Below are 20,202 nucleotides of genomic sequence, written 5' to 3' on the forward strand. Positions count from 1 at the left end.
AAGTTTATATAGTCAACAGGTAGATTAAAAATAATTTTTGTACAATAGAACTATGGAATTATTCAAAACTTTATTTCAAAATCATGGTTATACGGAAGACTGAAATCTAGCGTCGAATCCTTGAAAAGTGTTACTATGATCTGATTTGAATGTCACAAACATATTGTTTCCAGTCGAAGTCAAAGCAAACGGGTTCTTTGATCCACTGTAGTTCCCCATTTTTGGGCTGCTTGCAGAATCCCCATCATATACCACTACGAAGTCAAAAAAGAATTCAGTTGTAAACGTTAAAAAATAGAGAGCCACGCGATAAGATCCAAGTGTTGATAGATGATAAGAGCAGAATTGATTATTGCCGTAGTTACTTGGGAAGTTTGGAGATGTAATTTTACCAGGCGCCATGAGAAGTGTAGAGTTACAGGATGATGGATTTGGGGGTGTAGGTGTGATTGTTACTAATGGTGGAGTGCTAAAACACTGAGAGCCGACTGATCTTTTACATACGAAAGGTTGAGAGGAGGTACAAGGGGAACTAAGCCATTGTTCTTGGCTTGACAGAAGTGCACAATTTCCTTCGTGAGCAGACGATGGACTGATGTTATTGTAATCAGAGGTAGAACCATCCAACCATGTGAGCACAGAAGTTGACGGCCATGATGCTCCGATATAATAATTCTTGTTGGATAATGAACTTATAATTGAACTCAAGTATCGGTTTTCGTTTGAAGAATGAATTGATGCAAGATTTCCACACTCTTGCTCACAAATAACCTGAGCTTGTGCAAAAGTAGCTGGTTGGTGAAATGAATAGCAATGTCCATTGTAGTTATATTCACAACTATCTGTAACCTCTTACAGTGCACAAGAAATAATTTAGTTGTTACCTTCCAGCGTTTCTGTCAATTCACAGACAAATGCTCTCGTTTCAGTGTCACAGTCTCCATTCAGCCATTTCCCACCCAGGAAACCTTGTGTAAAGTGGTATACACACTTTCCAATATCAACATGTGGAAAACCTGGAATCATACTACATTCACCTCTCATAATCGGCGATAATGAAACATTTGATCTAACAGAAAGTCAAAACTCACCACTTGCAAAACTGTTGTACATTTCAGCAGAACCAGTAGAATCATCCCACATGCATTTGGTCACGTCACTGTCAAAACAGTAAAGACCAATCCAGAGTGATGAGGACGAACTGGCAGCAATTTTTGACACAGAGTTGTTTTCCTGAAAAGAAAGACAATTATGAAGTTTACAAAATATTACTGTACATATCAAGATTTTTTAACCTATAGGTTATAAACTGCCACAGTAATTTTTTGATGTGTACATATGGAACCTAGGAGGCACGATGCACACATCACGATTCACAAACGGAGCTAGAACCGCGAGTGGTCACTTTCGCCATTCCGTGTGCTCACTGATACATCATGCCCCCGTCATTTAATGGATATTTGAAGCTATTTTCTGGGAAAAAGTGAATCTTATGGGAATATATTTGCTAGCCCAACTGAATGATATTTTCAAATTTATCGAGAGCTTCATTATATACTTTCTAAATTTTGGACTTTTGAGAGCTGTTTTTAAACATTACAGTGCAACTTGTCATATTTTATGGTAAGAAACACCTACAATTGCATTCTTAACAGTGACAAGCGTTGCTCCATACTCCATACATTTGCTCTTAGAAGCAGAGTGACCAAGTGGTGTAGAAAACAATCGTAGACATTTATTGTTAATTAATGTGAATCCATTTGTGCAAACCAGTGGTTTTGCTCCAAAAGCAGAGAGAGCAAAAAGTGACAAGACAACTAAATGCTTTATCATCGTGGAAAAATGAATAAGCACCTAGCAGTCGTGTATTAAATAAAATAAGCAGGGAGGTGATAAGAATAATTTCAATGAAAATATCAAAGTAAACATAAATTTGGTGTTTGATAAGATTCACTCATTCTAGAGTCGTTCCAGCATCACCATTTTGGCAAGTATCTCCACTGTAGATGTAACATTAGTTAGTTGATAAGTTCCAGAAGAACTTTTTCAGCTTTGATAGTAGAAATTCGGTTACCGTAACCTGTTCAATTGATCATTTCAAAAAATTGCAGCCCCTGATTGGTTAGACACGCTCACTATAAATCACTATAACTATAACTGTAAAATCACTTCTTCTCTTGAAATTAGTTTTATTTCTTTAATTGATCCAATAATCTCGAGAAGATTGGAACACTTTTGAAAAAACCTACAGTACTCGCGAGTACAGTAGTTGTTGTTTTAATCGGATTAGGAATATTGGTAATCGAATTCATTCTTTCCAAGTCGATTTGATTTATTATAAACTATGGGACAAAAGAAATGAGCGAAACGGAAAACCAGTATCATACAAGGAATTGAACTGAAAAAGAGGGAAAAGAACAGAACTCGAGGGGTAAGGATCATCGGTTCTGAAAGCAAAGATCATAGGAAAATTGGCAATGAGAAATAATCACTGAAATGTGCTTCTCGGGAATTATGGAACAAATATGAGAGAATTGAAATGGGAAAGAAAATATCATGGAATTGATTAACTGGGGAATGCTTGATATTATTTTCCAAGAACTCCTCGCTTGTAGAGCATGAATACTGTATTCATAATATAACGCCAATCGGTGAGTCCAGTAATTACACTGCAAGCTGAAGACGAATCCTCATCTGCTCCAGAATCAGCAGTTGGCGAAGAAATTCCAAGAGCACGTTCATCGAATGGAATTTCAAGAAGTTGAAAAGTACGACGGCAACGAGAAATGCAGTCACCAACAATTGGAGAAACAGTTACATCTGGCATTGTATCTGGGAAGAGATCATAGAGAAGAGCACAGAAAGCACGGCAATCAGTCCAGTCAGAACTGAAGTTGGAAACTGTCAATTGATCCGAGTAGAGTTCTAGTCTGAAAATAATATGTTTTATATGATATTCTGAGAGACTAATACATCTTAAAAACTTCCGTAAAAATATAAAGAAGGATTCTTACTTTTCCTGTACCCACATGAGAAGTACATTTCTTCGAAGGGTATTCTTATGCTGTGACGTCAGATTAACCCAGTCATCTTCATCGTATATGCTTTTTGAAATAGTTTCCAATTGACGTTCAGCTTCATCCTTCCGCAAAACAGCTTCCTTGAGAATTAAAATGAAATCCTTGCGAGTTTGACGGAATTCCTCATTTTGCTCGGATTTTTCTCTCTGGAAGTTGGGAATTTTTATGAAGTTTGAGAAAAGTAGGGTCATTCAAAAGTTTTTTTGATATATTTCAGGCATAATTTTCTTAAAAATCGAATTTAAAAAAGTTGTAGAAATTTTCAGGCCAAAATTTCTACAACTTCAAAATTTGGTGTCTCATTTACGAATGTTTTTTTGTTGGAAAATAGAAAAAAATTTCAAATACAAAAAATTGAAAACTTCAAAATTCTCGTCCTTTTATCTAAAAAAAAATCAAACATTTCGTATTTTGTTGAAAAAATAGATTGAAGTTTCTTTAGATTTTTTGTTAATTTCCATTTTTTACTGTAAAATCGAAAATTTTCGTTTTCTGATTTTTCGATTTTCAATTCTTAAAAAAAAATTTTCGACGGCACTATTGGCTCCAATTAAATCCTTATTATAAAAAAAGATAACCTTCAAAAATGCAATTTCCTGCTGCAAATCTTGAATTCGTGCTTTATATCCAGCATCTTCAATACATATAATATCCGGGTGAACGTTTTCCTTGTCTGATGAGCTCTCAACACGTTTCTCTTCAATCAGATTTTCTGTCATAGTGGCAACGTTTGCTACCGGAATTACGTCAACTTGTTGCGAACAGTGAACCTTTTGCACAACGTGAAGCTGTTTGTTTTGCTCCGCGAGCTTGAGTTTCGTCTGAGCCAGCTCGTTTCTAACTTTTTCAAGCTCTTCAATGATGTGGTGATTGTCAGTTGAAGACGGAGTTGGTGTAGTAGATGTTGATGGAGGTGATGCAGCCACTATTTCTTTTGGTTGCTTGGATGATGATCTAAACTTTGTACTTTCATATTCATCACTTTAGAAAATGGTTTTTTTGATCAAATGTTGATATAATTTATGAAAGTTGTTCGATTCAGAAAATTTTACAACATCTTTCATACCTCCCAATAAATTTCCGCATTCGTTCAATCGGCGAGCTGGCTCGACTTCTGAATACCGAAGCAAGTGAGGATGACGAGGTACGTGATTTCTTCTGATTCTGTGAAGTCGGAGGTGGGAGTCCTTCGATTGGCATAGGCGGTGGAGCATGATTTCTGAAAGGAAAATATATAAATTCTTTAAAATTTTAATTTTAAACAAATTATTTTCAGTCATATTCAAAAATCCTAGAAATTTTCTTAGAATCAAAAACACGAACCTTCCTGCACAATGCCAAATAAAAGGCATTCTAGGTTTTATGGAAATTCTCTTAAAAATCAGGAGAATTTCAGTTGAAAAACGACGAAATGTTTCTCTTTTTCTATTTCTGGTAAAAAGAGACGGACGTCCGAAGGTGAGAGACTGAGAAATGAGCCAATATTTGTGTGCTAACTCTCCTTTTTTCGTCGTTTCTGTACTCAGATGGATTGTGAGAGGGGTGTTCGATAAACTATTTGCACAAAGGAGGGCGGGCGGAGGCAAGAAATGAGTCAATTGCAGTCATTTGTGCAGGATTGGTTTCAAGGAAAAATAAAGCAAAAAAAGAAGAAGAAAAAATAGTTCTGTTCTGGTGTTTTTCTGTTCGTCTCAACTCAAAAAAGAATATGGAACATCTGGCATTTTAATATCATTTTTTATTGAAAATATTTGTTTTCTTTCTTTCTTCTTCTTGAGCAGTTCATAGTAATAAAAAGAATGGAATCACGGGCAGATTCTTGAAAATCAATTCCAGATCCAGTATTTTCCAAATAAATAATGCCTAAAAATTTGAGATGCTTTGGAAACTCACCTCTCTTTATGCAAATTTGCCTCCGTTTGGCTATTCATCCGACGTATTTCAGCTGCTCTTTGCTCAACAGGAGTTCGAGCTGGCGAGCTCATCGTCGCACCGTCGGGCTCATCGAAAACTCGTCGACGATGTGAAATCACGTTGTTTCTTGCGTAACAATTGCGTGGTGAAGCAGCGACAAGGCCTGAAATGTGTTTTATTAATATTTCGAATGATTCATATAAAAAAAACAAATTACCATCGTCACCTTGAAGTGAGGTTGAAACTGCGGAAATCTTTTTGCGGTACGTGATATTCTGCTCATTAGGTGGGACACCTTCTGAAGAAGAACCGCCAAATCGATTCAGCGATCGAGTAAATAAAGACATTCTGAAATATTTATTTATTTAATAAGATAAAGTGCAGGAAAAGGGGGAATACCAAATTAAAACGTCATCAAATGAGCTGATAAAACAATAATCTTTTTTTCGAGTTGAATACTTAGAACTAATAACAAAAAGCAAAAAGTTAACGCTGAAATTGTGAAGAAGAAAAATATCAAGTCGAAAATCGATATTAAAATAATGATATACAGTAATCCTATACCGAGCGTTGCGAGACCTCATCCCGAGCAAGAACGTCCCTTTAACAATACCGTATGCCGCGATTTGCGCTTTTCAAGTTTTTTTTTCTAATTTTTGAAAACTTCGCAAACCAAAAATGACCAGAAAGCATAAATTTGCGGAAATCAAAAAACAAACAAATATTAGAAGACCGGCAGCGTATCTTTTCCGTGAGGCAAAATCATTGGTGAATCCGAAACGAAAACATTTGAAGAGTAAATAGATAAATAATGCGCGTTTTTCACGGAAATTCCTATGGCAATTTTTGGTTTTGAACTTTTTTTCGTGCCGAAAGTTTCAAAATGTGGTTTAGTTTGTAGAATAGAAATAAATAATGAAGGTAGTCACACACGAACATCACACATGTTACAACAACAAAGGGAAGCACACAAAAAACCAAAAAAAAGGAAAAAGTACACCATATCGACAAAAATCGTTTATTACTTACTATTTGAAAGACTATGGGACAAAGTTCAAAGGCAACGAGTATATAAATCACTACCAAAAACCTAGAAAAAGTAATCTGGAAAAAAGGAAAAAAAGTTCATGAAATTAGAAGGGAGGGGTCGTTTATCATCCAGTTTCTTTTTTTTCTGTGAGGCTGAAAACCGCCCCACCCATTGAATGGAGACATAATTGGCGCTTGATTAATTCGATCTATTAGGATTCCGTTTCTCAGTGTGATTTATCGAGATGTGGTGATGGAAACTTTGAAAAAATTATTTCACTTTTGTAGTTATTTTGCACACAGGACACTCAAAAAGTGCTATTGGAAGATCTTCCTCGTTGGGTGGTAACAAATATGAGATACGTTCCTGCATTTGTATTGATTCAAAGAAATAACGCATTCCGCATCTGTGAAAAATGAATATTTATATCTTTTAGCTTCCAAAACAGAAAGAAAACCAACTTTTCACATGTAACACTCTCAGTATTCGCAAACTGATTCACAGCTTTTGACTGTCCTCGAAATTTTCGATTGTCAATTTGTTGACCCGCATAATTCATTCGAGTCGCCGTGCTTACTTCATTGCGTCCGCTGCCACGTGGCATTGGTAGGAGTGGATGGGCGATGTAATACATTTCACTGTAACATTTCTGAGGTTTTTGGCAAAAGCTGAAGAAGAGAATATTACCTATCACCGCTCTGTTCAGCTGCATTGATGTCACATGCTGTCTGATAAGTCCATCGTCGTTTGTGGCTTACCATGGTTCTGAAAAGTGCATTTTTATTCAGGTTTATGCTGCTTATAAACTTCAAAAATTTGAAAATAACCGCGAAAGCGTTTCGGCTTAAACAAATTTTACTAATTTTATATGTTCAGTTAACTGTTAACAGTACTGTTGAAACCATAAAGAACAACAACAATAAATTGGCTATTTAGATGCCAACGACAGAGAAAGGCACCGAAAATGATGGGAAATGTAGCTTTTTCAGCCAAAAAAAATAAATTGTAAAAATTTTGTACATGTAGTATGCGAGTTGTGTATAACAGTAAATTTGAATCGGAGTGCCATTTTTTAAATTTAATATTAATTAATGAAATGTTTTTTTTCGAAAAATAACTTTCATGAAAAAAAGAGAATGAAAGATGGGGTTTTCACAGCTTTTGTTTCATTTTCCGAAATGAGGGAGTTTAAAATCCATTAATTTTTAACGAAACTCACGATGCACCATGAAATTCCCTCGGTGGATGGTAATTCCTGTTTCCTTTGATTTCTGGAGATGCAGAGGAGTTGGTAGAAGACTCTGGAGCAGAAGAACTTGTTGCTTGAGGCTCAGATGTCGAAGAATATGCAGAATTCAAGTCAGAAGACGAAGAAGATGATGATGATGAAGTTGAATATGATTCAGTGGAACTAGATGGAAGAGAAGATGATCCTGTTGCTCCACTTGCCACATCATCAATCACTTTTGTGAGATTTGGTGAATCTGTGTCCAAATCTTCCTTTTTCTCAATTTCTTGACTCAACTTCTTCTTCATATTCTCCCGAACAACTCGGCTTCTCAAACCATCCGATCGGATGAAGACCACTTGTTTCTCACCGAACATTAATCCTGAAAATACGTAATTCATGTTAATTTTTATTTTAAATTTAAAATCTCACTCATTTTCCTTGCTGGTTCTTCTACTTCCACTCGTGCCAAATGACTAATTGATTGAGGTCGTCGAGCTGATTCTTCAGATTCTTCATTTTGAGTAGACATTTTCAGTTAAATCCAGCTGTAAATTTCAGTTTTATCTAGACAAAAAAGCGAGAAAATCAAATTTGAAAAAGCAGCGAAGCATGATTTAATTATAAAAGTCTTGATATCTATGTACCTTTATCGTTTTCTCGTCATTCGACCATAATAATTATTGATCATTGTTCAATATCTCTGCGTATCTTTTCTCTTCATTGATTCACATCTTCGATATATTCACGCGCACATCTAACGCACAGCAAACACGAAAAACACGAAAAATACTTTTTTTTTTGATTAACACTTTATTTTCATCAAAGTTAAAATTTTGAAAAAGATGGTAATTATAATAAAATTCTGAGAAATAGCCTTGTAGAAAACATTGAGAATGTGTACTAGAAAGCGCTTTGGATTCGCCACGGAAATGGACTCAATAAAAATGGGGGAAAAATCAAAGTGGTTAGCACAAAAAAGTGAGAATAAGAATTCGCTCCAATAAAAATTTCACAAAAAAGAAGAAAATGATGGTTTTGAGCGGCAAATTTGAAATTTCAGTGGGAAAGGTACGGGGCTTTTATAAAAAATGATGGAAGAGAGTAGATAATTGTGTCTATAATCATCACGAAACAGGATTAAAGATGAGGTTCGATTCGATAGATGAGAATAAAAAGAAATGTACAAAACGAATAAAAACGATTTCAAAAATGGGAATATGAAGAAATTGAGTAACGAAATGTGCTTTTAGAAGAGCTTTTTGTGGTACCTACTGGGATATATAAGAAACATTTGAAAGCGACGGGACTAGGGGGGAGAATTACACTGTATGTATAGGAAAAAGTTAAGCGATCTCAATTGAAAAATGCACTAGAATTTCAATGAAGAGCGTTTAACTCAACGTATAGAGTATATATGACTGACCTCTAGAATCGCTAGAAATGAGGAAACATAGAAAAAAAAGCCGGGAATTTGGGGGAAATTGAGCATTTTCGTAAAATAGTATAAAAATCTGATAAAATTTGGCTGAATGCGAGAATATTTGGAGAAAGAAAAGAAATGGTTGCTGCACAGGGACGCTTTTTAGAATAGAATTTGGGACAACGATGACGAGGTTTTGTTGTAGTTCAAAATATAAACTTTATAGTTTCAGAGTTTTTTAAAAGTTGATCTCCCGTTTGAAAACGCTGAAATTATAACAAGGATAACAATATACGAGAAAAATGAACGGAAGTGAGTAAGAGTGTGTAGGGAGCCCTATATTTTTTTTGGAATTTTTTGATTTTTTTTGGGCGAGCTGAAATTCAAATTTCACTTAAAATAGATACAAAACGATGCAGTCCTAAGATGAGGCTTATAAGAAAGAAAAAACAAGAACATTTTTGAAACGGAAAGGCGGGGGCGGGTTGAAAAGTTGACAGGGGTAAATTTGAAAAAAAAAACGCTAACGGTATTTACATTTTAACGAATAAAATGGTATAAACTGGATAAATGGGAAATAAGAAGAAAAAACTTAAAATCTTTGGAAAGAATTTGAGCAAAATAAAAAAGAGACGTTTTTGTATTAAAAAGCTTGAGGGAGAGGAGGGGTGGCAAATGAGGTCTCAAAACGAAAGAATTAAGAGATATGGGGAGGGGAAAGAAACTTAGGAACTTAAAATAATGGAACAACACCGGGGACAACAAAAAGGCGGATAAGCAAAGGGAGAAGGAAAAAAAAGAAGACGGCTAGAAATGAGAAAAAAGAAATGTACAAGAAAAAAAGCTTATATAGGAATTGGGGTAACCTCCTCACTGAAACTTGCTGATGAGCGAAGTTGCATGAGGAACTGGAGTTGGAACAGGAAGTCCATTTGGAAGAATCAATGGTTTGAAGACGAATAGAGTGTGGTTATGCTTACACAACGTCACAATGTGACCACTTTTAGCGATTCGGAGACCAACGCACCGAGAAAGCTGAAAATACAAATTGTTCAATATAACTGCACTTTCTAAATAATTTTCAAGATACTTACTCTAAACTCGTTGTGAGTAAATGAATGAATATGTTGTCCTTCGGGTGAGAATACAACAACGTGCAGATGATTTCCATGAGTATCAGCTACAAGAACCTCTCCTGCCTTCGAGACGTCTATTCCAATTGGATATGGGGTCTGTGATGGTTCTCCCATTTTTCGGATGAATTTTCCTGAAAATATTACACTTTTTTTTAATCCAGAAAATTATTACGGTACCTTCAGAAGTGTAAACTTGGACACAATGATGCTTGAAATCCGTTATATAAATCAGGTTATCAAACATGGCAACATCAGAAGCTTCTCCGAGTTGAGTGGAAGCATCGAACCAGAATGTGACTCGTGGTGCATCTACATCAATAGAATACACAAATCCAGCAGTATCAACAAGTAAAAGTTGTCCATTCGGGGTTGCGGCAGCAGCGGATACTTCTATTCCGCCACGTGGAACCAAAGCCATCATGTTGAGACGTTTGACGAATTCACCACGAGCTTCGAAGATCTGAGCACGAGTTTTCCCGTCACCGCCTTTATCGAGTACCACATAACGGACAGCTTCTCCTCTCAGTGCAATCACTTTTCTTGGGAAGCACAATTGTCCGTCATCCGTTCCTGGACGTCCAATCTTCCATGGATGAGGTGGACCACATACGACAACTCGATGATTATTGGTATCAGCAATCAGAATATCATCAGTGTCAGACAAACAGAATCCAGATGGACAATGCAACTCTCGAATAGTGCTTCCTTGTTGAGATGTTCCGAACACACTGTGCACCTTCAGATCGCTGACTCGTTGTGCGTTCGCTGAATTCTGCGATTGACCGACATCCGAAGCAGTAGTGGTTACAGCCGAATTTGCGGCAGCAGTAGCTGCTAGTGCTGCAGCTGCAGCTGATGTGAGTTGAGGATTCAAACTCAAATTTCCCATTGCATTCATCGCCAAAAACTCTTGAATTGTTTGATTGGTGCGCAGGTTGTTCTGAAAATAAATATTAAGCATGTGTTGTGACTGCATAATATGAATAATGAATAGTATTTAGGAATGTTTCAAAAATAGAGCTTACCATTGACATTATTTGTGGATTCAATCGATGGCTGGCAAGTGCTTGTAGTTGAGCCGCTGCTAACTTCTGCTGCATATAGGCGGCTGAAGCATTAGTTGACAGACCAGTAGTTGTTGGTGTAGCCACTGCTGGAAGCCCTTGACGAGCATTCCACATCGCTGGGAAAATAGACTCTGGCAATGGAGTTTGTGATCCATTTGTTGATCCATTCGTAAGTGCTGCCAAATCCATGTGATTTGCAGCCAAGGCAACCAGATCAGGACGCATACCAGCAGCCGCAGCAGCCATCGCAGCTGCATTAGGAAGATTCGAAAGTTGCTGTTGAGAAACAATTGGAGCAGCTGTCTGAGTCGGAGCTCCAGTTATCATAGTTTGAGGTCCAGTAACAGGTGGGGGAGTTGTCGATTCTGGTGGATGACTGCTTGGTGGCCATCCGCCGAATGCATTGCTGTCTCCACGAGTACCATTGGTTCCATTCTGTGTGTTCTTCTTACGTTCTCCACCAATTGCACCGAGTTGTGGATTTTGTGAATAAACAGGGCGTCCCCATTCTGAAAGAATCAATATTAATAATCAATTTATAGAGAAAATAATCAATTTACCATCTTGTTGTGATGGATTAGCTGCTGAGCTAGATCTTCCACCTCCTGGTTGAGAACCTCCTCTTTCACTTCTATCAGTTGATGCTGCAGTTGCATTTCCAACGTCTTTAACAGTTGGCTGAATCACTCGTCCGATAACTGTTCCAGTTAGTTGATGCACAAAATGATCAATTTGTTTTTTCGATGGAGTATAAAACTCAAGTTCCACTTGGTGTCCATGAGATGGAATAGCATGAGACAAGTTTCCAAATTGTTGAATAACTTTTTTCCTCGAAACAACCAACTCGAGACCATTTCCTTTGGTAAGAAGTCGGCGAGTGAAGTTGATGGCATCATGTACTCGTGCTTCGTTAACTTGTGATTTACGGTACATTTCATCAATGTTAGACTCTTGACGGATTCGCGCCTCTTCGAGATCGTTCACGCTTTTTTGATAGGCCTCCTGAAATTTTAATATATTTTTCCCTTTAACTCCAAAACATTTAAATTTTGATGCCCTACCTCAATAGAATTGCGTAACTCCTCATAATGTTTATCAACTCGATACTTCGCAATCTCATACTGTTCATTCAACTGTTGAGACTTGTCTGGAAGGCTATTCATATCAGCCACAGAATTGTTATATTTCTTTTCGACACGATCCACAGTACTTGTCACATCTTCCCTTATAGCATTGATCACAAGCTCGTTGATATCAATGATTTTATGATTCAAATGATCAACTTCCAGGCATTGCTTACAAGCCGCTGTTTCACATGCTGCACACAAATATCTCATATGCTGATTATGAGTGGAGCACATGACTTGACGAAGTTCTGGATGGGCTCCAGGCTGCCGAAGATCAGCAAATGTGGTTACAGTGTGACCTTGGAAAAGGTTCATGACAGTATGAGCAGTTGTGCAGTTTTCGCATAAATCTGAAGAGCATTGATCACAGAATGCGATGGCTTCTTGTTCGGATTTGCAGGCAGTACATGGTTTGCGATGGTGGGCAACCATTTTCTCAACTTCAACTTCCTTCATTTCGGCAAGACGAACCTGGAAATATTATATTGAAAACATTGAATCCAAGTTTAGTAATGTTTTTGGTAGATCAAAAGACCAAAATACTATGTTTCAGAAAAAAATTCAACTTACAAAATCCAGGAGCATGGCATGAACATATCGAACATCATTTCCAACATGCGATTCTTGTGAACAAATTGGACATCGGATTACGCCAGGAGGTGTTGGTCGTTCTTTAACTTTCGGTGTTTCCAATTCACAATCCAACATTGCTGCAGTCGCTCGTTTCTTCTCTTCAATGGCAGCTGACTTTGCTTGAAGGTGTCCATCAAGTTGAGCAATAATACAATCTTCGCACATTGAATGAAGACAATCAAGAACTCGCGGTTTACGGAAATCTTGTTGACAGTATGGACATGAAGCATGATCATCTTCTGGTAGTGGTTCTGTGCCAAATAGAGGTGATGATGACGTTGATCTGAAACTATTTGGATTATTTATTTATCAGGAAAAATTAGTGTTTAAAGATGTAATATACTAACAATGGCCTAAAAAAGACCGACTTTCATAACCAAATTCATCAAAAAAAAAATTCAAAATTTGTAGTTGCAGTTCAAGAAATTTCAGAAAAATTGTTTTATTTTGGCTGAAAATTTGATTTTGCCAATTAAAAGATTTAAAAAACAATAAATAATCGATACGGAAAAAACAAAATTAGAGGTTTTAGTTGAAATTAAGAATTTTAATGTTTTTTTTTAACTTATGTAATTCATGATAGCTTACCTCAGTGGATCTTGTCCATTCAAACTGGGCGTTCCACTATTTTGTGTGTTATTTGTGGACGTAGCGGGCGATTCATGCCTACCATTCACCGCCGAAGTCGGCCGATCTGCCGCTTTTTTCATCTTCACGGAATGAACGTTCGACACTTTTCAATCTTCTTATCCGGGTGCTTTTTGTTATTAACAAGCACACAAATACAGAATAAGAGAATATTAAAGTATCAGGGACACTCTTGGAGTGTAAACTGAAATGAAAAATGATTATAAGAAGTTAATTGGGTTTAAGAGTAGTAAGAAATTCGAGTTTCACAGAAAATACATTCAAAAGAATAATAAAAAAATCAAGGAAGGCGTCTAAAGTTTCGGAAAATCAGTGAACTATTCGAACTCTAATAAGAATTACAACAAAAACGAACACCTAAATACAAAAAAAAACAAAATATTTGTTGGTTTGAACAACACAACGTTCAGTTTCAGCGTTTCTTTCAATGTCATAAGACTTATTCCACCTGACCAGAAAATTGTTAGGTTCTACAAAAAAAGAATCACGCGCAGACGAATAAGATACAGAAAAAATGAAACGGAAGAAGAGATAATCAAGAAAAAACAAAGTACTTATGGCATTCAATGTTCTAAATATTCTGCAATGCAATACTAAACAAAAAGCGAGCGCAGGGAATGTTTAAATGCAAGTGTTGTAAACGAAAATTGTTGATTTTAACAGAAAATTTTTAATTTTTAAATAAAAAATGAAGAATTTAAAAAAATTCAAAAGTTTTAAAACAAAATAATGCACTTTGGATGCCATTTTCTTCAGAATTTCACGATAAAACATTGAAATTTATTAGAAAAGCAGAAAGCTGAAATCAAATTCTACCTGTTACTGAAAAATCAATTTGCAAAATTCGAAAAAATGACGTCATTTCGACGAAAAAGAGCAATTACTAGCGCACTTTTGCACGAGACGCGTGCAGACAGTGGCGAGAGAGTATGCAGAATGAAGAGAGTAGTCATAGACTGGGACACCGCTTTCTGTATCGTCTCACACGCATGACACACACTTTCGCGGCCGCTACGCAGAGAAACCGCCTACTTGGCATCGTGCCAGCTGCACTTTCACCACCTCGAGGGTATTTGTTGGCTGAATGCCAAGTGGGCGGAGTGAGGGGCGTGAGGAAAACTGCAAAAGTGCGGCAGGGAAATTCGACGATTTTTTCGGAAGCGGTTGGTGGATGACCATTCGCATGATCATTCAGATGACAAACACTCTATTGGAAATTTTTTTCCGAATTTACATAAAAAAGAATTTAAAATCTTTTTACAATAGTAACGTATCAAGTTAAAAACTTTATCAGACGCTAATTAGGCTTCATAGGAATTTTGTTTACTTTTTTCGCATTTTAGCCAACGAAATCGATACGAGCAGGTTTTTGAAAGGCGCTTCCACTAATAAAGAGTTGCAATTTGACTAAATTAATATTTATTTAAATATATTTTACCAGTTCAACAGAAATAAATACTCAAAAGGGAACAATTTTTTAATAAAAAGCAAGGATTTATTCAAAAAGAATTTGTCCAAGAGGAGTTCTGAAATTCACAGTACCAATTTCGTTGCGGGACCTTTTCAATGGAAAAAGCTATGCTCCTTTAAAATTTCACAGGTACTGTAAAGTTTTAAAGAAATTGTTTTCCTTTTTCGATGAGATTCTATTTTTTGACGCCTTATCAGTTTGACCTCTTTCTTGATATCAGTTGTCTCATTCGTGCATCAATATTCAAAATTGCCTCACCAACTACTTCTTACCTTACTTTTTCAGCTCCAGAGGATACTGAAAAGTGATTTTCATTTGATTACCCTTACTTAAGTTTTAAAATTCCCAATATTTCAGATTAAAAAAGAATGGAAAACATCGAAAAAAGGTCATGAGCGGACGTCAACCACTAATTTCCCCCGGATCTCAAAGAATCGGAGTGAGCAAAGACAGAAAACGGTTGGCAAAAATTTTATTACTTTTAATTTTGAATTTATATTTACAGATTTATTGTTATCACATTTTTTGACACTTCAATCACAATTCTTCTTTGGCTTTTATGTACAGTGACACGGGACGATGACTGGGATAAGGTGTTTTTCAATGAAATCAATATTTTTAATCCTAAATTTATTAGAGTGAGTTTTCTACTGTTCTTTTTAACAAAATCTCTGTATTTTTAGATTTCTCTTTTCGACATTGTCCTATTGGCGGTTCTTCGAATGTTGATACTCGGTGTCGTGTATGGAATTTGTCTGGTCAAACAATGGTATACGGTAGCATTTACCACGCTCGCTTCGAGTGCTTATATCCTCATGAAAGTGATTTTTTGCTTTGAAAAAAATAATATTTTTGAAATTTGCAGGTTTTATTTTATTTCAATCACTCATCAAGTGCAGTTCCCCCTCTACTTCTCATTATAACTTCTTTCACACTTTGTTGGTCTGAATTCTATTTGATGCCCTTTCAAATATTACCCAGAGAACGGCGATGTACGTTTTTATGTTTGAAGTTTGTTAGTAAAGAATATATTTAAAGATGCGCGGCGAGAATTGGACGGAATCGAGAATCCAGAGTTTTCTACTGATGATGAAGCCAGATCAAAGTAAGTTCTTTCAAAAAATTATAGCCGTGTCTGTGGGTTTTGTCCTAAATGACAGAAATTAGTCACAAATATCGTATATAAATGTTTTAAAAAACAAATTTCTTGCTATTTTAAAAAGTTTGTCTTCATTGTTTCTTTGATTATCGATTTGAAACATAATTTGTAAAATTTTTTAACAATCTTCCCGCAAAAAATTGTCTAGAAAAAAGTTAATAAAATAATTTGAAAATAGACAATTTAAAATTTATTCATAACTTTGTGGAAAAATGTCCGAAAATTTGACAAATCATGTTTCAAATAAAGCATAAAAGAAAAATCAATTAATACAGCTGGAAAACGCGAATATGTCGGAACTTTTTTAAAAACATTTTTATTCTGTTTATTGAAACTGTTTTCTTCTAAAAACTAAATTAAAATTAAAGTTAAAGTGAAAACGCCCGGTTAACCGTAAAGGTTATAGAAAGTTCAAATCAAAAACAGCTTCTCCATTAAACCACAAAAATCTGAAAATATCAAATGTTACAAATATGGTAAGTTCTTTAAAAAGCAATTATGTTGCATCGAATTATTCAAAAAGTTACAGCAACCGTCATCGTCGTGGACGCCGTCAGCAAAACTCTGGAAATCAATCGGAAGCTCCAACAGCAGTACCGTCTCGTGTGTCTTCTGGTGTATTCATTGCTTCTGATTACGATGAATTCAGAAGTGCGGCTGAATTCTCTTCAGATGAAGAAGCTCGATCACGTCTTTTAGTTCCACCTGATACGAAAAGATTATTTGAAATTACTCTCAGAGAATGTCTTGATCAAGTTGAAGAATTAATGAGAGATTCGAGGCTTGGAGGATGGAAAACACTTCGTTCAGCTAATCCAACAGTACTTCAAGGACCGGATAATTATTTCCTAGTTCGATCTGAATTCAATAAATTCCCAGCATTAGTACTATTTAATATTGCATGGAAAGATATGTTGAAATGGAATACTCAGGTATTGAATTTTAAAAAACTCATTCATTTTTCCAAAATCTCTTGCAGGTAATCGAAGGAAAAATGATTGCTCACTTGGATAATGCCACTGATTTGTACTATTCCGTGAGTGCTCCAGCAATGCGTGGATATATTTCCTCTCGTGACTTCCTGGATCTACGAAAGATAAAGCTTGATTCGTCAGCAGATGTCTACACCGGATACTTTGTTTCAGTAGAATCCAATTTATGCCCAAACAATGGAAATCCGAAAATCGTACGAGGACACAATTTCCCATCCATGATTCGAACATTGAAAGATGAAGCAGGAGTAACTTATTTCGAATGGCTCATGAAGACTGATCTCAAAGGTATGAAAACTAAAACTTTATCAATTTTTCTATTCATTATATTTTTCAGGTGGCCTTCCACGCCGTCTTGTTCACTCGGGAATGGTCAATTACTTCAGTGAGCACGTGAAACGGATGAATGAGTTCGCAGAAACCCATTATCATTGTCCTCCTTGAGATTCAACACAAAATTATATTTTATACCTTGAATGTGATTTACTTTTTTTTTTCTGTAAGTATCTGTCCCCTATTTCCCATCGCTAGATATTCCTGCTAACCTTTATCATGACTAATCACTTTTTAAAGTTTCATACCTCCTTGCCCTTTCTGAATTTTCCCCTCACAATTCCAAACCAATATGAATATTAATTATTCCGAAAGATGTTTTTTTTGAAGAGAAAGTTTTATTTTAGAGACAAACAAAAGTTCAGAAAAATTTGGTAAATAGGAAAAGAAAGATTCAGTTAAATTAAGTGAAGGTTATATTAATATCAAAATTCTACAGCTTTTGCTGTTGTGACTCGACAATTGTTGCAAGCTCCTTGAGCACCTGCTTACGACGAGCTATTTCATCTTCTTCAGCTTTCAGTTCTTTTTCAATCTTTTCGATTTCAGCATCTGCTTCAGTGAGCATTTTCTCGGCAGTTTCGGAGAGGTGCAATGCGACATCTCGTTTTGCCTAAAACGATGAAAATGTGTATATTAATATTAAAATCAATATACAAACATTGACTGGATTATATCCCATTTCTCTTCCGAGTTGCTTATTTAATTCTTCAGATTCTCTCGTCAATTGTTCCATATCATCGAAAAGTTCGTAAACACTATTTTCTTTAATCATTTGATCAGTCTTCTCCAAAACTTTTTGTTGTGTTGATTTCGCCATTCGAGCCATCACAGCATCCACTGCAGCTTTATCCATGTTGAGTTTTCTATGAGAACTCTGAAAATTTTAGTTCTGGATAAAACGTGCAAAAATATCAAGCTTACCATTTTCCACAAATCCTGGGACTCTAACAATGATTTTGTGAATATTTCCAGAGTTGTGTCCAGCATTTGATTCAAGACTTCTTTTCTTTGCGACATGATATTGATTTTATCTAAAACGCGGAAAACTTACAAATACACTTAACAAGAAACTATGAAACGAAATTAAACAAGAAGTATTTTAAAAGTTATGGAACTTCACGCAGGAATAAATTTGAGCAGAAATACAAGTATTATGCATATTTATTTGTTAAATAAAATAAAGGAACATGAAATAGAACTATTCATCGCTTTCGTTTTCTCCTCCAAAACCAATTGTATGTGCGAAGTAGTTTAGATGAAGAGCGAACGCTTGTCTGTAATTATTACTGATCTTCAGAGCAAAATCTTCGAAATAGCCTACCGATTCTCAAACTTTCGGCCGCATCCAGAACATTTGAACGGATCGTCAATTTCGTGATATCCAATGTGCGTCATCCAGAGGATTGCGTCGGTGAAACTCTGTGAAAAATTACGTTTTTAAGATTTTCCAGAGCAAAAACCATACCATCAAGCAATGAGTGCATTGGTATTTCTCGTTATCATTCAATGGGAATAATTCTGCAATCACATCCGATAGTTTCGCGATCATCTCCGAATTGGAAGCTGATGATACAGACATAGCCATCTGAAAATTCAAGTTTCAACCTCTATCATGCTATAAATCCAACCTGCAATTGCTTTAAAATCCCATCATCTTCGTCTGCTTCATAGATTTCTTCCTTGACTTCGATTTCTAAAGCATCTTGAACATCGAATTGCTTTGATTCTTCCTTTGCTCCAACTGAAGTTTTTCTTTCCTTCCGGCTTTGATTCTTTTTCATTCGAAGGAAATCTTTCTGCTTGATAATCATTTCCTCCGCATATTCTTTAAGTTCTCCATGCTTGAATGTGTGATGGAATAGCATTTTACGGAAGGATACTGAAACTTCGGAGCAATCCTGAAATGTTTTGATTAGTTCTGTTTCAATCTATCGATATTTTACTTACCTTGCACTTTATCGATACTGTACCATTCACATGATGAGCTGTATTCGCATGATTCTCGCCCTCTAACATGGTCTCAACGAGTTGATCACATCCTTCGGCACGACAAGGTAGAGTTCTGAACGAAACAGTTTTTCAAAAATTTCAAAATATTTCTTGCAATTACCCTTTGCTGATGTGGTCGAGTGCGTGGAAAAACAGAGTATCCGTTCGATTGAACATTTTGTCGCAGAAATAGCACTCCAACAATTTGTCATCTAAAAATAAATATTGGTTTCATAAATCTAATCGCCTGAAACTAACTGTGCACTTTGATATGACAACGAAGGGATCTTTCAGACGTGAAAAATCGATCACATTGTTTACATTTAACTTTTACATCGGGGGAAGTTGTATTGGCATTCACCTGAAACGTTTTGATTATGATACTTAAAAGTAAAAATATAAAAGCTTTGAATAAATATTAATAATTACCTCGAGAATCGCGGATTCTTCCGGAAGGCCTTCCATTTAACACTGAATAATGATTCACCGTCACCGTCCATATCATCAATCTTACACGTCTCCATGATTATGAGTTGTCAAAAGGTCACGGGAATATTTGACAAGAAAAACGTTTGCGTGTCCTCATTCTTTCTTTTTCAAAACGCGTCGACTGCCGCCAAAAACGGCATTTGGCCTAGCTTTCCGAGAGACTCGGCCACGAATTGGGTACCTATCAAAAACTGATCGATTTGCATAATATTGGATCATAAATTGTAATTAGTTTCAATAAATACAATGCACAATGATATGTTTATTTGTTTTAATACAATTTCTTTTTGAAAATTGGTTTGTTATTCCGTTCAGAATCGAGTAAAGTGCGTGGCCTAGAAATTCCCGTTTTCTTTTGCCAAAATAATTGGCAGAGGTCTGCAGAGGTGCACTCAAAACCTGAACAAAGAGCAAGGAAAAGAGCAGCTGTCATTGACATACACCCGTTCATTCACAATATTTCATAACACAATATACACT

At 36.0% G+C, this 20,202-nt stretch overlaps 7 protein-coding genes and 1 non-coding gene across 8 annotated transcripts; 1 reads left to right on the plus strand and 7 right to left on the minus strand.

The window, feature by feature from the left end:
* Nucleotides 1–50: 50 nt before the first annotated feature.
* Nucleotides 51–1,835, minus strand: clec-6 (C-type LECtin). The gene is made up of 4 exons (NM_065622.3): nucleotides 1,639–1,835; nucleotides 1,092–1,233; nucleotides 885–1,016; nucleotides 51–842 (listed from the first exon to the last, which is right to left on the minus strand). The coding sequence occupies exons 1-4, from the start codon at nucleotides 1,831–1,833 to the stop codon at nucleotides 88–90; spliced, it is 1,224 nt and encodes a 407-aa protein (NP_498023.1). The 5' UTR covers nucleotides 1,834–1,835; the 3' UTR covers nucleotides 51–87.
* Nucleotides 1,836–2,317: 482 nt separating this feature from the next.
* Nucleotides 2,318–5,342, minus strand: F26F4.5 (Calponin-homology (CH) domain-containing protein). The gene is made up of 6 exons (NM_065623.7): nucleotides 5,212–5,342; nucleotides 4,974–5,157; nucleotides 4,147–4,299; nucleotides 3,659–4,034; nucleotides 3,015–3,226; nucleotides 2,318–2,930 (listed from the first exon to the last, which is right to left on the minus strand). Exons 1-6 carry the CDS (start codon nucleotides 5,339–5,341, stop codon nucleotides 2,588–2,590), a joined length of 1,398 nt encoding a protein of 465 aa, NP_498024.1. The 5' UTR covers nucleotide 5,342; the 3' UTR covers nucleotides 2,318–2,587.
* Nucleotides 5,343–5,999: 657 nt separating this feature from the next.
* On the minus strand, nucleotides 6,000–7,800 carry F26F4.6 (TFIIS-type domain-containing protein). The gene is made up of 5 exons (NM_065624.8): nucleotides 7,685–7,800; nucleotides 7,244–7,634; nucleotides 6,712–6,789; nucleotides 6,486–6,662; nucleotides 6,000–6,430 (listed from the first exon to the last, which is right to left on the minus strand). The coding sequence occupies exons 1-5, from the start codon at nucleotides 7,782–7,784 to the stop codon at nucleotides 6,295–6,297; spliced, it is 882 nt and encodes a 293-aa protein (NP_498025.1). The 5' UTR covers nucleotides 7,785–7,800; the 3' UTR covers nucleotides 6,000–6,294.
* Nucleotides 7,801–8,048: 248 nt separating this feature from the next.
* On the minus strand, nucleotides 8,049–13,476 carry nhl-2 (B box-type domain-containing protein). Its single transcript, NM_065625.5, has 8 exons — nucleotides 13,227–13,476; nucleotides 12,576–12,921; nucleotides 11,940–12,476; nucleotides 11,439–11,880; nucleotides 10,837–11,387; nucleotides 9,989–10,751; nucleotides 9,770–9,942; nucleotides 8,049–9,710 (listed from the first exon to the last, which is right to left on the minus strand). The coding sequence occupies exons 1-8, from the start codon at nucleotides 13,346–13,348 to the stop codon at nucleotides 9,546–9,548; spliced, it is 3,099 nt and encodes a 1,032-aa protein (NP_498026.1). The 5' UTR covers nucleotides 13,349–13,476; the 3' UTR covers nucleotides 8,049–9,545.
* Nucleotides 13,477–14,192: 716 nt separating this feature from the next.
* F26F4.14 lies at nucleotides 14,193–14,341 on the minus strand. Its single transcript, NR_052292.1, has one exon. It is a non-coding gene; the product is annotated as an Unclassified non-coding RNA F26F4.14 (non-coding RNA).
* Nucleotides 14,342–14,898: 557 nt separating this feature from the next.
* tag-340 (START domain-containing protein) lies at nucleotides 14,899–17,561 on the plus strand. The gene is made up of 9 exons (NM_001393331.1): nucleotides 14,899–15,061; nucleotides 15,115–15,216; nucleotides 15,263–15,395; nucleotides 15,441–15,578; nucleotides 15,623–15,749; nucleotides 15,796–15,862; nucleotides 16,446–16,848; nucleotides 16,896–17,196; nucleotides 17,246–17,561. Exons 2-9 carry the CDS (start codon nucleotides 15,149–15,151, stop codon nucleotides 17,350–17,352), a joined length of 1,344 nt encoding a protein of 447 aa, NP_001379724.1. The 5' UTR covers nucleotides 14,899–15,061; nucleotides 15,115–15,148; the 3' UTR covers nucleotides 17,353–17,561.
* Nucleotides 17,562–17,574: 13 nt separating this feature from the next.
* kbp-2 (Mediator of RNA polymerase II transcription subunit 21) lies at nucleotides 17,575–18,275 on the minus strand. Its single transcript, NM_001346612.5, has 3 exons — nucleotides 18,166–18,275; nucleotides 17,903–18,118; nucleotides 17,575–17,854 (listed from the first exon to the last, which is right to left on the minus strand). The coding sequence occupies exons 1-3, from the start codon at nucleotides 18,259–18,261 to the stop codon at nucleotides 17,675–17,677; spliced, it is 492 nt and encodes a 163-aa protein (NP_001333543.1). The 5' UTR covers nucleotides 18,262–18,275; the 3' UTR covers nucleotides 17,575–17,674.
* A 112-nt stretch (nucleotides 18,276–18,387) lies between these two features.
* On the minus strand, nucleotides 18,388–19,864 carry F26F4.8 (C2H2-type domain-containing protein). The gene is made up of 8 exons (NM_001393332.1): nucleotides 19,663–19,864; nucleotides 19,492–19,594; nucleotides 19,355–19,445; nucleotides 19,192–19,306; nucleotides 18,873–19,142; nucleotides 18,710–18,829; nucleotides 18,566–18,663; nucleotides 18,388–18,518 (listed from the first exon to the last, which is right to left on the minus strand). The coding sequence occupies exons 1-8, from the start codon at nucleotides 19,696–19,698 to the stop codon at nucleotides 18,443–18,445; spliced, it is 909 nt and encodes a 302-aa protein (NP_001379726.1). The 5' UTR covers nucleotides 19,699–19,864; the 3' UTR covers nucleotides 18,388–18,442.
* Nucleotides 19,865–20,202: the final 338 nt, after the last annotated feature.

The sequence above is a fragment of the Caenorhabditis elegans genome, chromosome III, assembly GCF_000002985.6.
Source record: "Caenorhabditis elegans chromosome III".
Taxonomy (NCBI): Eukaryota; Metazoa; Nematoda; class Chromadorea; order Rhabditida; family Rhabditidae; genus Caenorhabditis; species Caenorhabditis elegans.

Bases quoted from the DNA above. Each gene is read 5' to 3' on its own strand.
- clec-6 (NM_065622.3), bottom strand. From the start codon at position 1,833: ATGATAAAGCATTTAGTTGTCTTGTCACTTTTTGCTCTCTCTGCTTTT. The intron at 1,017-1,091 runs GTGAGTTTTGAC...GTATGATTCCAG, and splicing joins GTACAACAGTTTTGCAAGTG to GTTTTCCACATGTTGATATT. The intron at 843-884 runs GTAACAACTAAA...AAGAGGTTACAG, and splicing joins ATTGACAGAAACGCTGGAAG to ATAGTTGTGAATATAACTAC.
- F26F4.5 (NM_065623.7), bottom strand. From the start codon at position 5,341: ATGTCTTTATTTACTCGATCGCTGAATCGATTTGGCGGTTCTTCTTCA. The intron at 5,158-5,211 runs GTAATTTGTTTT...AACACATTTCAG, and splicing joins CTCACTTCAAGGTGACGATG to GCCTTGTCGCTGCTTCACCA. The intron at 4,035-4,146 runs GTATGAAAGATG...TACAAAGTTTAG, and splicing joins ATGCGGAAATTTATTGGGAG to ATCATCATCCAAGCAACCAA.
- F26F4.6 (NM_065624.8), bottom strand. From the start codon at position 7,784: ATGTCTACTCAAAATGAAGAATCTGAAGAATCAGCTCGACGACCTCAA. The intron at 7,635-7,684 runs GTGAGATTTTAA...ACGTATTTTCAG, and splicing joins AGAACCAGCAAGGAAAATGA to GATTAATGTTCGGTGAGAAA. The intron at 6,431-6,485 runs GTTGGTTTTCTT...CATTTTTCACAG, and splicing joins GAGAGTGTTACATGTGAAAA to ATGCGGAATGCGTTATTTCT.
- nhl-2 (NM_065625.5), bottom strand. From the start codon at position 13,348: ATGAAAAAAGCGGCAGATCGGCCGACTTCGGCGGTGAATGGTAGGCAT. The intron at 11,881-11,939 runs GTAGGGCATCAA...TTAAAATTTCAG, and splicing joins AGTTACGCAATTCTATTGAG to GAGGCCTATCAAAAAAGCGT. The intron at 11,388-11,438 runs GTAAATTGATTA...TGATTCTTTCAG, and splicing joins TAATCCATCACAACAAGATG to AATGGGGACGCCCTGTTTAT.
- tag-340 (NM_001393331.1), top strand. From the start codon at position 15,149: ATGAGCGGACGTCAACCACTAATTTCCCCCGGATCTCAAAGAATCGGA. The intron at 15,750-15,795 runs GTACGTTTTTAT...ATATATTTAAAG, and splicing joins ATTACCCAGAGAACGGCGAT to ATGCGCGGCGAGAATTGGAC. The intron at 16,849-16,895 runs GTATTGAATTTT...AATCTCTTGCAG, and splicing joins TGTTGAAATGGAATACTCAG to GTAATCGAAGGAAAAATGAT.
- kbp-2 (NM_001346612.5), bottom strand. From the start codon at position 18,261: ATGTCGCAAAGAAAAGAAGTCTTGAATCAAATGCTGGACACAACTCTG. The intron at 18,119-18,165 runs GTAAGCTTGATA...TAAAATTTTCAG, and splicing joins CCCAGGATTTGTGGAAAATG to AGTTCTCATAGAAAACTCAA. The intron at 17,855-17,902 runs GTTTGTATATTG...TCATCGTTTTAG, and splicing joins TGGGATATAATCCAGTCAAT to GCAAAACGAGATGTCGCATT.
- F26F4.8 (NM_001393332.1), bottom strand. From the start codon at position 19,698: ATGGAAGGCCTTCCGGAAGAATCCGCGATTCTCGAG. The intron at 19,446-19,491 runs GTTAGTTTCAGG...ATTTATTTTTAG, and splicing joins TTGTCATATCAAAGTGCACA to ATGACAAATTGTTGGAGTGC. The intron at 19,143-19,191 runs GTAAGTAAAATA...AAAACATTTCAG, and splicing joins CAGTATCGATAAAGTGCAAG to GATTGCTCCGAAGTTTCAGT.